We start from the raw sequence: 16,268 nt of genomic DNA, 5'->3' as shown, positions 1-16,268 counted from the left end.
CAGATGAGCTGTTTCCTAATTGCATATAGCCTTCCAAGAAACTTTTAAGCTTTACATCAAACCTCCTCTGCCACTTTTAGTGCTCCCCAAATTTTCCAGTGGTATTAAGACAAATTCAGAGCTCCCCAAGTTGGGAAATGGTGGTTATTCAGTCCCTACAGGCTGTACCATTGGAAGGGTGCTGGTCTGGGTCTCTTGGTTTAATGATATTCTTCTACCAACACAAGGTGGCAGCAACAGCAAAAGAAAGGGGAAGCTGCCCCGGCCAAAATAAAGTCATTACCATACTAGGCATAATCAAAACCAGGTTTGGCATTGTACAGTGACAGAACAAGGCAGATGGTAGATTAGGTCCGTATATAGTGGAGCATGTCTGAGAATTAGCCAAGACAAAATTGGTAGGCAAGGACATCTAGAATCCTAGACTAGGGATTGGCAAATTTTTTTTTTTTTTTTTTTTTTTTTTTGTAGAGAGACACATGATAAATATTTTAGGCTGTAAATGTACATTCTCTGTTGCAACTACTCAACTCTGCTGTGATACTAGGCAATCACAGACAACATTAAATAAGTGACTGTGGCTGTGTTCCAATAAAACTCAATTTATGGACACAAATTTGAATTTCATACAATGTTGACATGTCACAAAATCTTTTTCTTTGAAAAAAAAAATTTTTTTTTTTTGGTCCAGCCATTCTTGGCTCATTGGCTACAAAAACAGACAACAGATTTCACCTTATGGTTGTCATTTGCTAACCTCTCACCCTAGGCCATCTATTAAGGGGCCCAGAAAGAAGGTCTTTTTTTTGGGGGGGGGGGTCTTGACAGTGTCACAAAGAATGGGTGGGCCCAAACAGCCGTTAGAAACCCATGCTAGAAGACTGAGGAAGAGTTCAGAAAGTCAAAGTGACTCTGGCTTAAAAGGGCTCCAGCCCCTGAGTCAGTTTGGTTGAGATATGAGGGTACAGGATGAAAGGCATTGACAATCATCAGTAGGAGAAAAGCCTTATGCTGGGATAAAGGTTGAATGAACCCAGGGCTGGTATCTGGCCTCATGCCAGAACTTAAAGCAGCCTCTTCAAGGTACTTTATGAACAGGTTGAGTCAAATAGATACAAATAGATGCAAATTCATGCATTGGGTGTAACAGATGGAGGAGGGGGAAGAAGATGGTTGATAACCTTGAAATATGCCCAAGATGGTAAAACTAAAGATTAGTAATGACAGGATGATAGATATTTTTAATTGATGGAATTAAACTGTGTTGTTTCTTTCATTCAGATACTAGATCTCATTGAATTTGCAAGCCTTTTGGTTTTTTTTATATATAGTTTAGAAACTTGATTACATATCTATATTAATGATCTAAATACAATTTGGAAATTATTTCATTCAACCAGACATACTGGTTAAAAAAACAGAGCTTTTTTTGGTGTTTGGTATGAAATGACTCATGGAAATAGTTTTAGCACCTGATGGTTTAGATTTATGCTACCCTGATTATTTTTATAATATATGAGATATGGTAATAGATATAATGTACCATTAACACTCAAAGTAATGTTTATTGATAATGCTAATAAAAACAAATCTTTTATTCCAGACTCTTCCTTGCCTAATTCTCCAACAACAATCCCAACAGATGGCTTTATTAAATATGGGGAAAGTAATTATTCACTCGTGAAATTAAAGTTAGAGTGGCATGAAGCAGAGAAGTATTGCAAGCTTCACACTTCCCTTATTGCTAGCATTCTAGATCCCTATAGCAATGCATTTGTATGGATGCAAATGCAAAGATTTAATGAACCTGTGTGGATCGCCCTGAACAGTAACTTGGTAAGATACTGGAAACATGTGTGACTTGACATGATTGATAAATTGTGATTAAGCATGATTCTCTTTCTGTTCATTCTGTTGAATATTTACATAAAATGTTTTACATGAATCTATTTTAAATAAACTTAATTTAAATCAATTTATTAAATGAATCAAATTATATACTATAAAATGTATTTAAATTTAAATTAATTATATTAATCAATCAATTAAAATAAGTTTTATTTCTTTATTTATGTCTTACATATAACTGCAAGACGCTGAGCCAGGCAATGTGAGTGATGCTAATGTGAATTAGATCCAATCTTGCGAGGATCCAATGCCTTCAAGGATCTAGCAAGCTAGTGATATGTGTCAGAAATCAAACTAAGATTTATATAACTTATATTAACTTTAATTCTGCTTTTGAATGTTAAACTTAGATTCTGCATCTAAGCCTTTTTCATTAACTTGTTTCTTTCTAGTGTCATAATTATAGCTGTGCCATGGAAATTAAGAAACCAGATCAGAGGCATAGTTCCTAGATGATAAGGATACTTTTTATTTTCTGTGGCAAGCCATTCTAGAGTTATCAGTCCTAAAGTTGTGTGAAGAATTTCACTGCAGTCAATTCTCTGTGTTCCATAAAAGAAAAAGGCAGGTTGGCAGAGAACTGGGGTGGGGGTGGGGGCACAGAACTAAGAGTGGTGATGGAGTTGCCAAAATATTCTTAAAATGAGCCTTCTCTGATGGTCTGTGACCCATCCATCCTCCATCCACTTATCTAGTCAGCCAGCAAACTTCCTAGTAGAAGAAATAGAGATTTCTACAAGTAACTAAGAGAGACAAGATCAGAAAGGTTGAAGAGAAGTCTATAAAAGTGCTTAAAGAGGAGAGGAAAGAGATCAGTTGAGTCAGAAAAGAGGGCCAAGAAGGCTTCTTAGGGAAAGTGGACTTTATAGATATGGTCTGGGATGGTGGAACATAAGGAGTACTAAGATGAGAGAAATGGACAGAAGGAGATAAAACTGGAAAGTAGGTTGATGTCAGATTTGATAGAGCTTCTAATGCTGTGCTACAGAGATCAAAATGTACACTTTATGGGCAGAGAACTTCCTAAGTAGGGAACTGAATATTTAAAAGTAAGTAGTTCCATAATGATTTCTGTGATTAAGCTTAGGCAGGACATTTTTATGTCTATGTTGACTCTAATTTTAGTAATTAATTCGCTTGATAGTTCACTCATTTTCTTCTTATAGACATGGTCACAATTCTCTCATGAGTTTGAATAGGCTTTTATTTATTTTTAGAATGATTAAACAACATTTCCACTATAACGACATTTATAATTACTTTTATTTTTTATAAGATTTTATTTATTCATGAGAGAGACAGAGAGAGAAGCAGAGACATAGGCAGAGGGAGAAGCTAGCTCCCATGAGGAGCCTGATGTGAGACTCAATTCCAGGACCACGACCAGAGCCACAGGCAGACACTCAACCACTGAGCTACCCAGCTGCCCCAACATAGGGGTTTTTTTAAGTCTATGTTTTACAAATTAGCTTTCAAGGATGTCTTTATGGAGAAGTCCAAGGGTCTTTATAAAAGGAAGGTGACATTAAACTGAATTTAAGTTGGTAGAAATGATTTATAATGTCCTTTTTGTTCTCAAATGTTGAAGATTTGTCAAATCACAGTCTTAAATATACTTCTACTCCTCACTTGGTTCTCTTGGTGTTTTCTAAATAAACAAGACTCCATGTTAATTTTTTTTTTTTTTTTTTGTCTTTGCAGACCAATAATGAGTATGCTTGGACAGATAAATGGAGGATGAGATACACCAATTGGGCTGCTGATGAGCCCAAATTGAAATCAGCATGTGTTTATCTGGATATTGATGGTCACTGGAAGACAGCGTATTGCAATGAAAGTTTTTATTTTCTCTGCAAAAGATCAGATGGTAATCAAGTACACAAAGCCAATCAAGGGATCTGATATTTTCTCAATGAGCTAATATACACCATTATTGACATTATTAAACCGTAACATGTCTTTTTTTTTTTTAATTTTTTATTTATTTATGATAGTCACAGAGAGAGAGAGAGAGAGGCAGAGACACAGGCGGAGGGAGAAGCAGGCTCCATGCACCGGGAGGCTGATGTGGGATTCGATCCCGGGTCTCCAGGATCGCGCCCTGGGCCAAAGGCAGGCGCCAAACCGCTGCGCCACCCAGGGATCCCAACCGTAACATGTCTTAGGTATCTTAAGAGTAGATAACAGAACATATCCCTTCACCTAATGAAAGGCTGACTTGGTAATAAACAAATATATAAAGAGGCAAATAATGGAGGTCGAAAATTTTCTTCATTGCTAGAGTTTCTTTGCACTTTGTAGATTTTTGAATTTTTATTGTTGAGATTATCCTCTGAATCTCTGATGTCAGATTTGTCAGGAAATTATGATGACTTTTTATGTTGACAGTACAACTGTATCAAAATAGTTTTATCAGAATCCATATAGATTAAGCAGAGTCAGTGATTTATGGCTTTAGCTTTCTTAGAATACAGTCTTAGAAGTGGACAGGGATAAAGTTCTAGAATTTTCATGGTCACATTTCGTTATATCACAGACATCAGTCATAGCTAACAAGCATTAATAGGGGTTAGGGTTCCAGAAAAGAGTGTCTTGAAGGGGGACACGCTTTGCAAATTATATTTAGGTGACTTTTTAAGGAACGTAACATCTTTGTAAGTATTTATAGATCTGCCTTCTTCATTATGACTGTGATTTCTACTCTACCAGAATACAGTCTATTGAAATATATTTAAAATGAAAACAAAAAGATAAAGTAAAAAGAACACCCAATAACAAAAAATGGCAGATCCAAATGATTACCATTAGAACTTTTTACAAATAATGATTGGCGATGAAATTTTTCTTAGCTGCTAATATAGAAACCTCAGGTTTTATTTTATTTTAAATGTCATTTTATTAACAGAAATCCCTGCCACCGAACCCCCACAACTGCCTGGCAGATGCCCAGAGTCCGAGCACACAGCGTGGATTCCTTTCCACGGTCACTGCTACTATATTGAATCTTCATTTACAAGAAACTGGGGTCAAGCGTCTCTGGAATGCCTCCGAATGGGTAAGTGTCACATTTACTCTAAAAAATCCCATAATCACCTATTCTGGACTACCATGATATGAACAACACTGTACATTTAAATCATATGGAATGCAAAAATACCTGTTTATTTTTCTCTGTATTTTATAACAGAATGAATAGTCAACATCATGTCCCACACAAATATAATTTATAACATCGTGGACTCAAAATTTTAAAGAATTACAGTAGAAAGTAATCATCTGCTGGATAAGTCTTCCTTACTTTCTGTCCTAATATTCTCAATTGTTGGGATTGTCATTCTCAGAGTGTTGTGTTCAGCTCTTATCACTATAAGCTCAGGTTCGACAAATGCCCAAGAGTCATTTGCTTTACCATTAATAGAAAAGCCTTTAGTTCTGATTATTTTATATGTGAAGAAAGACAAAACAAAACTCAAGAAGACATGACAGAGATGGATAATTTTCCTCTCAAAATAAAAATGTTAAAATTAATTTTTCAGATTGCATTTAAAAATACTTAATTAAATCCTACTTTTTAAAAAACTGTTGAATTATTCTTTTTAAAATTTTGATTATGTTGTATGTCATTGTTCTTTATCCAATAGTGATATATATATATATATTCATACAAGAGCTTTATTCTCATTTCCTAGAATTCATTCAAAAGTCAACCTTGGGGATCCCTGGGTGGCGCAGAGGTTTGGCGCCTGCCTTTGGCCCAGGGCGCGATCCTGGAGACCCGGGATCGAATCCCACATCGGGCTCCCGGTGCATGGAGCCTGCTTCTTCCTCCGCCTGTGTCTCTGCCTCTCTCACTCTCCCTGTGACTATCATAAATAAATAAAAAAATTAAAAAAAAAAAAAAAAAAAAAAAAAAAAGTCAACCTTGGATTTTGTATTTTTCCTTTTAGGCTTTTTTTTTCCCTTTAGCTTTATTGAGGTATAATTAATATATTAAATTATGAGACATTTAATGTGTACAGCATGATGTTTATATCATTTACAACATGATGATTTGATACAGGTGTACATTGTGAAGGGATTATCACCATCAAGTTAATTAACATATCCATCATATCACATATTTAGTGTACAACATGATGATTTACATCATTACAACATGATGATTTGATATAGGTGTATATTGTGAGGGGATTGTCACCATCAAGTTAATTAACACATCCATCATATCACATATTTACTTTTTTTTTCTTTTCTGGTGAGAACAGTTAACTTCTACTCTCTTGGTAAATCTCAATTATACAATACAGCATTATCAGCTGTAGTCACTGTGTTATCCATTTCTATCCCAAAACTTTATTTATCTTATAAGTGAAACATTTTACCCTTTTGCCAGCATTTCCCTATTTTCATGCTCTGTAGTATACCATTTAAATTTTCTTATTAATTATTTACTATATATATATATATATAGTTTATTTCCTTAATGGTTGACCTGGGGCTGATAATTACCACTTGAATATGCAACAATCTAGTTCAGATTAATATAAATGTAATTTTAATAATACATAAAATTTTTGCACTTATATAAGTCTATTCCCTCCACAATGCTTTGTGTTACTATTGTCATACAAACGTATTTTATATATTGTATGCCCATCAATACAGATTTATAATTGTTAACTTTATGTAGTTGTCTTTATGTCATGTAAAATTTTAAAAATGAGTTATAAACGATACATAAATTAATATGTCATATTCTTACTTACATAGGTGTTTTTACTAGTGCTTTTTATATCTTCATGTGGATTTGAGTTTTTGTCAAGTATCCTCTCATTTCAGCCTTAAGAACTCTCTTTAGTATTTCTTGTAGAGTAAATCTGCTTGTGATAATTTCTCTCCATGTGATAATTTATCTCCATTTTTTTGTATCTGGAAATGTCTTAATTTTTCCCTCATTTTTGAAGGATAGTTTTGCTGGATAGAAAGCTGTTGGTCAATAATTGTTTTCTTTCAGCCTTTTGAGTATCTTATGCATCACCCTCTAGGCTCCATGGTTTCTGTTGAGGAATCAGTGCCAGTTTTTTTTGAGGATCTCTTTTGCACAATGAGTCACTTCTCTCTTGCTGATTTTAAGAATCTCTATCTTGACAGTTTGCAATATGAATTTCCTTGCAATTATCCCACTTGGAGCTTAAATAGATGTGGAATTTCCTAGATGTATGCATTAATGGTTTTCATCAAATTTCAGAATTTTTGGCCATTATTTCTTCAAGTATTCTTTTTGCTTCTTTCTTTTTCCTCTCCTTCTCAGACACCCATTATGTATATTTTGATACACCTGATTATGTCCCACAAATCTTTGAGGCTCTGTAAATTTTTCTGTTTTTCCCCCATCATTCAGACTGGATAATTTCAATTTACCTATTTCCATGGTTTTCGGTTATTTCTTTTGCTTAACCAAAGCTGCTGTTAGGCTACTCTAGTAAATTTTTCCTTTCAATTGTTATAATTTTCATCTCCTGAATTTTAAGAAATAATTTCTATCTCTCTCTTAATATTCCATTTGGTGAGACATTATCTCATACTTTTTTGTTCATTTTTTACACATTTTCCTTCATTTCTTTAACATAGCTGATTCAGTCTTTGGTAAACTGAAGGTGTGGCTTTCTCAGAAACAGTTGATATTGACTGCTTTTTTCCTTGGGTATGGCCCATAATTTCTTGGGTTTGTTTTTTTTTTTTACATTTCCTGTAATTTTTTGTTGAAAACTAGACATTTTAAATAATATGGGCAACTCTGGAGATGAGATTCTTTCCATTCCAGAGTATGCTGTTGTTGCTGTTTTCTTTTTTTTTTTTTTTTTCTGGTTTAGTGATTTTCTATCATTAATTCTGTAAAGATTGTATTTTTTTTTCATGTGTAGTCACTGTAGTCACTGCTTAGCTAGTTTAGTGGTCAGCTAATGATTGGGAACAGATTTCTTAAATTCTTAAAACCAATATGTTTCCCAGATTTTCCTAAGGGACTCTGCCTGAAAATACTGCCTTCTATACTCATTCAGCTAGCTTACAACTCTGTCTTAGTCCTCACTTCCTGTTTGTGCAGACCCTCAAGGTCAGTCAGGGGTGAGAGCTTGGGAATCCCTCAAATTTTTCATAAGCAGGCATGTAGTCCTGGGTGTGTACACACTCTAGTGCATGTCTGTGGCCTTCTAGATTCCCTAGAATGGATCAAAGTTTTTTGGAGCTCAATATGGTCATTTTATTCCCATTTTTCCTTTTATGCTTTTATTCTTTGTTATCCTCTTTTCCTCAACTGTGATCCCTGCCTCAGGTGTCTATGATGTTAGACAGTTGCCACTGATAGTTTTTGAATAATTCCCTCAGAAAGAAGGCTGTTTACACTGTTGGGTTTTGAATTAGGACAAGCAAAGCCAAGCTCTGCAAGTGAGACTTTCCACAGAACTGTCAGAGAGATAAAATAATGGAAAATTTTTGAATTGAGACTTTGAAAAAGCTCCAACCCCATTCTGACTATTCCAATGGCTTCTGGGCTGCTGGTTTTCACTGTGATTTGGGTGCCAGTTGTTTTTAAGGTAAACAGAAACCTGAAGATAAGGCAATGAAATTAGAACAAGTTAAACACCATGAATCTCACACTTCATCCAAAGATTGAATATTTTTTATATAAATACCTCCTGTATTGTTACAACTGTTGCTTAATTTTTAGGGGTCTGAAATTTTTCAGGGTTCTTACCACTTTTGTAGAGGAGAGGATTTTGATGGATACTTACTCTGCCATTCTTTATGATGCCACCAAAGTCTGCTTTGGAATTTTTTAATTAAAATTTTTTTTTCCTTCATGTTGCTAAGTGTTTTTTTGAAAAAACTTGCAATGAATATGGGAAACATTTTTTTCAATTTTAGGTGACTATGTTTTCCTGTAAATAAAATAAATGATTCTCATTTATCAAAGCATGTCACAAATATTTTGAAATGATTATTATCTCTGAAATATATTAAACAATGGAATATATAATTATACAATAAAAGCAATCATCAAGAGGATCAACCAGGACGCAGTAACATGGGATGCAGGCACATGGTTAAGTGTAGCATTTGAGATTCAGAATGCCTGGATCATGCTATGACTCAGCTCACTACTATCATTGGGATCTTGACCAATTACTTACCTTCTGTAATTTTCATTCCTTATCTATAAAGTAGAGTAGCAGTAGTGTTCATTTAAAACGGTGGTTGTAAATTCCTAGTGAGATCATACTTGTAAAGCCCAATGTGAAATGTCTGACATGAAGTGCTTAAAATATATTAGTTGTTATTATTATAAAGCTATATATTTTACTATAAACTCTAATGCTGACACTGAGTCAACCCTAATGTAATGTGAGATGTTGATGCCATAGTAATCTAACCAGGCTTTCAGTTTTCCTCTCTCTTTTTACTTTGTACGGTCCTATACCTAACAACAGGATTAATAATTAATTCTGCTGCCTAAAAAAAACTAAGTGTTCTTTATCACTACCCTGAATACCAATCTCTTTCCATCTACAATGAGGCCTAACTCAAGCCTTTTTCACCTGTAACCAGATTAGTCCAGCCAAACAGACATCTCTTAACACTCTAAGTTCCTCGCAATAGTCAGATCTATCGTTCCATCATTTGTTTGTATCATATCATCATAAAACAGATATGGAGGAATCCATGTATCTGTATGCCATGTTCTTAAAGAAGCTCTATTCTCCCCTCTCTCTGACTCTTCTCTTATTCCTTCTCTTCTTGGAATTATTTTTTATTCTTTCCACTTGAAATCCTATGCTTCTTAATATCTTAAATTCTGTTTTCTCTATGTTTCCCTTTAGTTCCACCTAAAACAAATCTCCTTATTTGACATGTCAATTACATATTGTATTTATTTTCTCTTGTAATATATCCATCTATCTCCTGATAGTATAGTGTAGATAACATAACCTTGTTAGGACATACTCTGTGATGACCTGAATAGACATTTTTCCAAAGAAGACATCCAAATGGCCAACAGACATGTGAAAAGATGCTTAACATCACTTTCTATTGGGGAAATAAAAATCAAAGCCACAATGAGGTATCACCTCACACCTGTCAGAATGGCTAAAATAAAAAAGAAAATAAATAATAAGTGTTGGCAAGGTGTTGCCCAAAAGCAACCCTAATGCACTGTTGGTGGGAATGTAAATTGATACAGCCACCATGGAAAACAGTATGGAAATGTATCAAAAAATAAAAATAGAACTATCATATTATCTAATAATTTCACTATTGGGTATTTACCCAGAGAAAACAAAAACACCATCTCAAAAAGATATACGCACCCCACTGTTTATGGCAGCATTATTTATAATAGCTAAGACATGGAAGCAACTAAGGGTACATCAGTAGATGAATGGATAAGGAAAACATGGAATATTACACAGCCATAAAAGGATAAGTTTGTGCTTTTTCTGAGAGAACATGCGTAGCCTAGAGGGTATTTTGCAAGTGAAATAAGCCTAAAAATACCATATGAGTCCACTCATAAATAGAATATAAAAAAGAATAAACAAACAAAACTCAAAATCAGATCTCTACATACAAAGAACAAACTGATGGTTGCCAAAGGGAAGGGGATGTAGAGGTTTGGGCAAAGTGGGTGAAGTGGGGGAAGGGAGAGATACAGGCTTCCAGTTATGGAATGAGGAAGTAAAGGAAATAAAAGCAGAGCATAAGGAATGCAGTGGTATTCTAATAGTGATGTGATGGGACAGATGGGAACTACACTTGTGGTGAACATAGCGTAATTAATGTGTAAACTTGTCAGGTCACTAAGTTGTATGCCTGAAACTAATGAAACATTGTGTGTCAGATATATTCAAATAAAAGAATTCACTCACACACCTGTCACTATACCCAAACCCACACTCAAGAAGAGGCATGTTACATAAATGTGTAATATTAGGAGGCAAGGATCAAAGTGAGCCATCTTAGATTATGTCTACCCCAAAAGTCACGGCCATAATTTGAGTATGAGATGCTAGTGGCCATTCTTAAGGTAGAAGTAATAGAAACAGAGAGAAGCAGGCAGATGTGACAAATATTTAAATAGCAAAATCAGCAGAATTTAGGCACAGGCATCAGAAAAGGTGGAAGTCAAGAATGACTCGCACGTTCAGGCTTGAGCAAGTGGGAAGATGCTGCTGCTCTCTAACATGCAAACAGCTACAGAGAAATAAGATTTCTAGGCAAAAATGTTATGCATTTCCTTTTGTACATGTGGAGCTTGAAGTGCCTATGAAACATTGAAACAGTTTTCAGAAAGAAAAAAAAAAAGAAAAGACACATTGTCCTACTGGTCTTTGCGTATCCTGCCACAACTCATTCAATGCTTGTACAAAAATTATGCTTAAAAAAACATTTTTTTTAAGAGAGAATCTTAAGCAGACTCCATATGCAGCGTGGAGCCCAGTGCCTGGGCTCAATCTCACGACCCTGAGGTCATGACCTGAGCTGCAACCACGGGTCAGCCACTTAACCAACAGAGCCAGCCAGGCACACCCTGAAAATCAGATTTTCAGAAGGGAAACTGAAATTTTGAGAAGTCAAATGTCCACTCTTTGAAATCCTTCCCCTTAAGTGGAGATGTTGGGGTGATTTTTGTTGCTCTAGTTACTATCAATACTGTCCTTATAAAAATATTTTTCGTTCCTTAAATGCAGTTCCATCACATTGTTTTTTTTATACTTTACAGGTTCCTCTTTGGTTTCCATTGAAAGTGCTGCTGAATCAAGTTTTCTGTCCTATCGAGTAGAGCCACTTCAAAGCAAAACCAACTTTTGGATAGGATTGTTTAGAAATGTTGAAGGTGACTTTGCAGAACAATAATTTAATAACAAATATTTCAAAATGTTCTGTGCAAAACAAGTTTTCTGTTCCAGAAAGTCTTGCCTTAAATAATGATTGACTTGTGAAGAGTTTGAAAATTCAAACTTATATTTTCATTTAAAATAAGAACTGAAATTTTAAATGACTCACATGTTATGCTATCTTGAAAGTTGTTGGTTAAAAGAGTGTTTTCCGCAGCTAAGGTAGTTTAAGAAGCTTGAAAAAATAGTTTCTATCTTTTGCCAGAAAAAAAATTAGGGAAGGATAAAGCATATCTATTTGTTCTAAGTAGGAATACATTTTCAACTAAAGCTATGTAAGAAACATATTCTTTTCTGTTGTTTTCTCTGTAGCAACTGGTTATTATTATGCTCTTGCATACTAAAAGTCTAGTTGTAAACAACTATTGATTATTATATGATACAAGATGCATAGAAATTTTGTATGAATAGGCTGAATTTATTTTAGAGTGACTTTTAACTTCTGTGTTTATTGACTTTATTTGATCATCAGGAATGTGGCTTTGGATAAACAACAATCCAGTCTCCTTTGTCAACTGGAACACAGGAGATCCCTCTGGTGAACGAAATGATTGTGTGGCTTTGTCTGCATCTTCTGGATTTTGGAATAACATTCACTGTTCTTCCTACAAAGGATATATTTGTAAAAGACCAAAAAGTCAGTAAGAATTTTCCTTGCAGTACACATGTTCACAGCATTTCTTTCAGATATTAGGGGGTCATGTGTGGGATTATAATACGATTATAGGTCTTTTGCAAATTTTCCCCTTTTGTAAGTGAAAAATCCAATCTGCCCTAGTGATCAGCTGTTGGCTGCAGCTCCAAGTGAGCATACTCTGTCTTCTTAGCTGATGTAATGATTTTGGTTTATCAGTACATTTGGGAGGGGATGCCCATGCATATAGACTGTGGAGTTCCAGGCGGTTTGGAGAACCAGCTTAAAAGTCTTACAGCATAAAAGGAAAAGGGGTTAAAATAGTCATCTCCACTAAACCAGAAGGGATTAGGGTTCTGCCGAGGAATCAGAACTTAGTATAGAATAAATCATGTAAGACCAATTAAATCTCCTTCTGAGATTAGGTGGCAGACTATGTAAGGACAGGGATTGGGGGAATTAATAGTGTTACATACCCGTGATGTGGTATTGTCTAGACGTTAAGACTATTTTTATGCCATTCCACTTCACACAATATCCTTCCCAAAAGATGAAATTATTAATTAGATAATAGATTTAAATAAGTGAGTTAGATAAATTAAGAGTCTATCCTCAGTAGATTTTATTATTTTGGAATTGTGTGTAGTTCTTCAGGCTTTTAAAACTCTGTTTGAGACACTTTGTTGTGGCGTTAGAATCTTATTTTACTTTTCATCCCAATGCCTTATGGTACTTTAGGCTTCAAAAATAGCTAGATTAGAATACGTTATTTTTGGATAGATTGGGTAAATTTTGAGGGTCAGTATCAGTGGGTCAAATGCAACTCGGTGGATTATATTTTCAGGAATTTCATTGTATTTAAACTCCTATAGCTCTAGGATTCTGATGCAGCATGCATGGATGGATGGATGGACAGATGGACAGATGGATAGATAGATGATAGATACATATATATGTATATATGTCTCGTAGATTCTATTTATGTATCATCTATTGTCTATCCATATATATCATACCATCCATCATGAACCAAATATGGAGGATTCCATGTATTTGTGAACCACATAATAGTCACTATCTGTATGAAATTATTATGGGTTTTTGTAAATATTTAATTATTTTTTTATTTCACAGTTATTGATGCTGAGCCTACTCACACATTAATTGCAACAAAAGGTAAGAACAATATGAAATTTTAAGTTCTCTGTTAGTAATATATCAATATGGTTTGCTCATTTAAAAAACCATAATGATCCCTTCGTACACCCCCTGTACTCTCAGTAGAATTGCTTGGGCTACTTTAGCCTTTGCCATTGCGTCATCAGTCTTGCTTGAATGATGCTCTAGGAAAGCAGACCTTAGAGTCAGGTTGGTGTTTTTAGTATATGTGGGGCCAAAGCAAGCACTGGATTGGTGTTTTTTTACCATAGATATTATTGAAGACATTGCTGCATTACAGAGGTGCCTTGTGAAAACCTCGAGAGAGATTTCTCTCAGGAATCCTTGTGGGGTTTTTTTTACCTTTTTTAAAAGCAATAGCTTAAATTTTTTTTAATAGACAACTTGAATCAGGTAACTGATCTTATTTCACCAATTTTGTTGGCAGCTAAAAAAACTCAAAAGTATGATTTATGGTTTGTCTTCAACCTCTTTATTAACCTCCTAGGTGCTGTTTGTTAGCTAGTTATACTCATGAGCTCAGATTCCCACTACTCTTGTTTTCTCTTTTCCCTAATTTTCTCCCTTGCATTTTTTAAAAAATCATCATAATTACTATTCTCTTTATCTTCATATGATGTATTTGTGAACAGCCTTAAATTGTTTTGAAACAGGTGTAAATATTTTAAAACATTGATTAATTGGGGTGCCTGGGTGGCTCAGTTGGTTGAGCATCTGACTCCTGGTTTTGGTTTGGATTGTGATCTCATGAGTCATGGGATCGAGCCCTGTGCAGGGCTCCGTGCTCTGTGCAAAGTCTGTTTGAGATTCTCTCTACCTTTTCCCCCCTACTCTCGCTCACACTCACTCTCTCTCTCAAGTCAATAAACCTTTAAAAAACAAAATAAACATTGATAGATGAAATATTCCTGCAGCTGTATAATAATCTTATTATTGAAAATAATCCTTTACATGGACTTGTTTTCATGCCCTGCAATTCTATCTGACAAATGTCAATGAATATTGGACATGAAAGGACACTGATACATTTTAGCCTTCCAAAAAAGAAAGTTGTACTCTTCTCCATAGTGTTCTACCTTTTGCCTCCCTCCACCTTTATCCTCATGGTTTTATTTATTTCTAGCTGACCCAAGGAAGATGGACCCTTTCAAGCCGTCTTCCAGCATGGCAGGAGTCGTGGTGATGGTGGTCCTCCTAATCATAACGGGTGCTGGCCTCGCTGCATATTTCTTTCATAAGAAAAGACATGTGCACTTACCTCAAGAGAACACTTTTGAAAACACTCTCTATTTTAACAGCAGATCGAGTCCAGGAACTAGTGACACAAAAGATCTCGTGGGCAACATTGAACAGAATGAACATGCAGGCATCTAGTATCATAATGTGATTTAGGTATTTTTGAATTTTATAACATGATAACTAAAATGTTAAGGTCTTTAATTCAATGTGATTGTTTCCTTTAAAATTAGTACTGTATTGAACTGGCCTGTCCTTTTCCTTTGCCTAATTGAAGAAATAATTGCTCATTTTCTAGCCTGGCATGGTATATTCACAAATGAAGAATAAGGATATTGACTACCACTTTAAAAAATATCTTAGGTGAATACACAGCACAAGAATGCCAACATTTAAGCATCACTGATGTGCAGCTAGTGTCAACCGCCTGTGGATTAGGAGAACCCCAAATACCTAAGATTCCTGAAATAGTTTAAGGAGCTCCCAAAGAAAGAAATGTTACCTATTGACTTGTAATTCAGTAATTAGAAGACCATTGATGAAAAAATCAAGTACAGATATCCTCAGGTGGCATGAAAATTTAGTCACATTTTTCTCTTACCAATCTTGATGTTTTACTTCAGTTATTTGGAATTATATTTGTACACCTGCAGAAAGAATGAGGCAGCTGAGAATCTTGTTTGCCCGGAGCAGGGTTTTCCAGGCTGAATCTTGCAAACGTGTTCTTTGTCCTGTTATATGTATGTATATCAGGAATGCAAAGATGTGACATAAAAATGTAAATTTGCATAATTGAATGTACTTAGATAATGTGAAATAAACATCAAAGACAAGGTCTATTTTTAATATATTTGTATCTTGGTGATCTTGGTAAATGTAAAATTTCTTTTAAGTGTGACTTATTTATCTATTTACTTGATACTTTACTCTGAAAATAAACAGTATGATCAGCAAGAGGAATTCTTTAAACCCCCCGTCTATTCGGAAAAAAAATATGTCGCTAAAACACCAGGTATAAAATGAATTTTTTCTCATAGTGACTTGCATGATTTTCCCAGATCTCCCTCTGTAACACTGATTCAAGTCAGAATTCAACAAAGGCACTGTTATTGAGAATTAGGTTTCTAAATATCTTTTTTTTCACTTTAATAATTCTTTTTTGCCTTAAAAATGTTGCCTTAGATAAAGCTTCCTGTGCACTATGTAATACTTTAGAGATTTTGCATCTCATACACATACCACACTATCAGTTCATCCTTGCCTTTGTCAAGGGATTGGTTCAGGGCAGGAGTTCCTTACCTGAGGTCTCCAGATGGGACACCTTGGTTGGTGTTAAGAGATCTAGGAACGCCCAA

The 16,268-nt window shown here is 35.0% G+C and overlaps 1 protein-coding gene across 5 annotated transcripts in view; it reads left to right on the top strand.

The window, feature by feature from the left end:
• Nucleotides 1-15,741, top strand: part of MRC1 (mannose receptor C-type 1) — a 100,439-nt gene extending 84,698 nt beyond the window's left edge. For all 5 annotated transcript variants that reach the window (XM_041766162.1, XM_041766160.1, XM_041766159.1 and 2 more), the window contains 7 exons: nucleotides 1,604-1,836; nucleotides 3,610-3,775; nucleotides 4,814-4,963; nucleotides 11,690-11,803; nucleotides 12,337-12,501; nucleotides 13,633-13,674; nucleotides 14,801-15,741. In XM_041766162.1, the coding sequence (XP_041622096.1) occupies nucleotides 1,604-1,836; nucleotides 3,610-3,775; nucleotides 4,814-4,963; nucleotides 11,690-11,803; nucleotides 12,337-12,501; nucleotides 13,633-13,674; nucleotides 14,801-15,051 (1,121 nt within the window). In that variant the 3' untranslated portion in view covers nucleotides 15,052-15,741. The remainder of the gene's footprint in view (nucleotides 1-1,603; nucleotides 1,837-3,609; nucleotides 3,776-4,813; nucleotides 4,964-11,689; nucleotides 11,804-12,336; nucleotides 12,502-13,632; nucleotides 13,675-14,800) is intronic.
• Nucleotides 15,742-16,268: the final 527 nt, after the last annotated feature.

Source organism: Vulpes lagopus, chromosome 8, assembly GCF_018345385.1.
Source record: "Vulpes lagopus strain Blue_001 chromosome 8, ASM1834538v1, whole genome shotgun sequence".
Lineage (NCBI taxonomy): Eukaryota > Metazoa > Chordata > Mammalia > Carnivora > Canidae > Vulpes > Vulpes lagopus.
The sequence above is the reverse complement of the archived record's forward strand: the minus strand, read 5'-3'. Positions and strand labels throughout refer to the sequence as shown.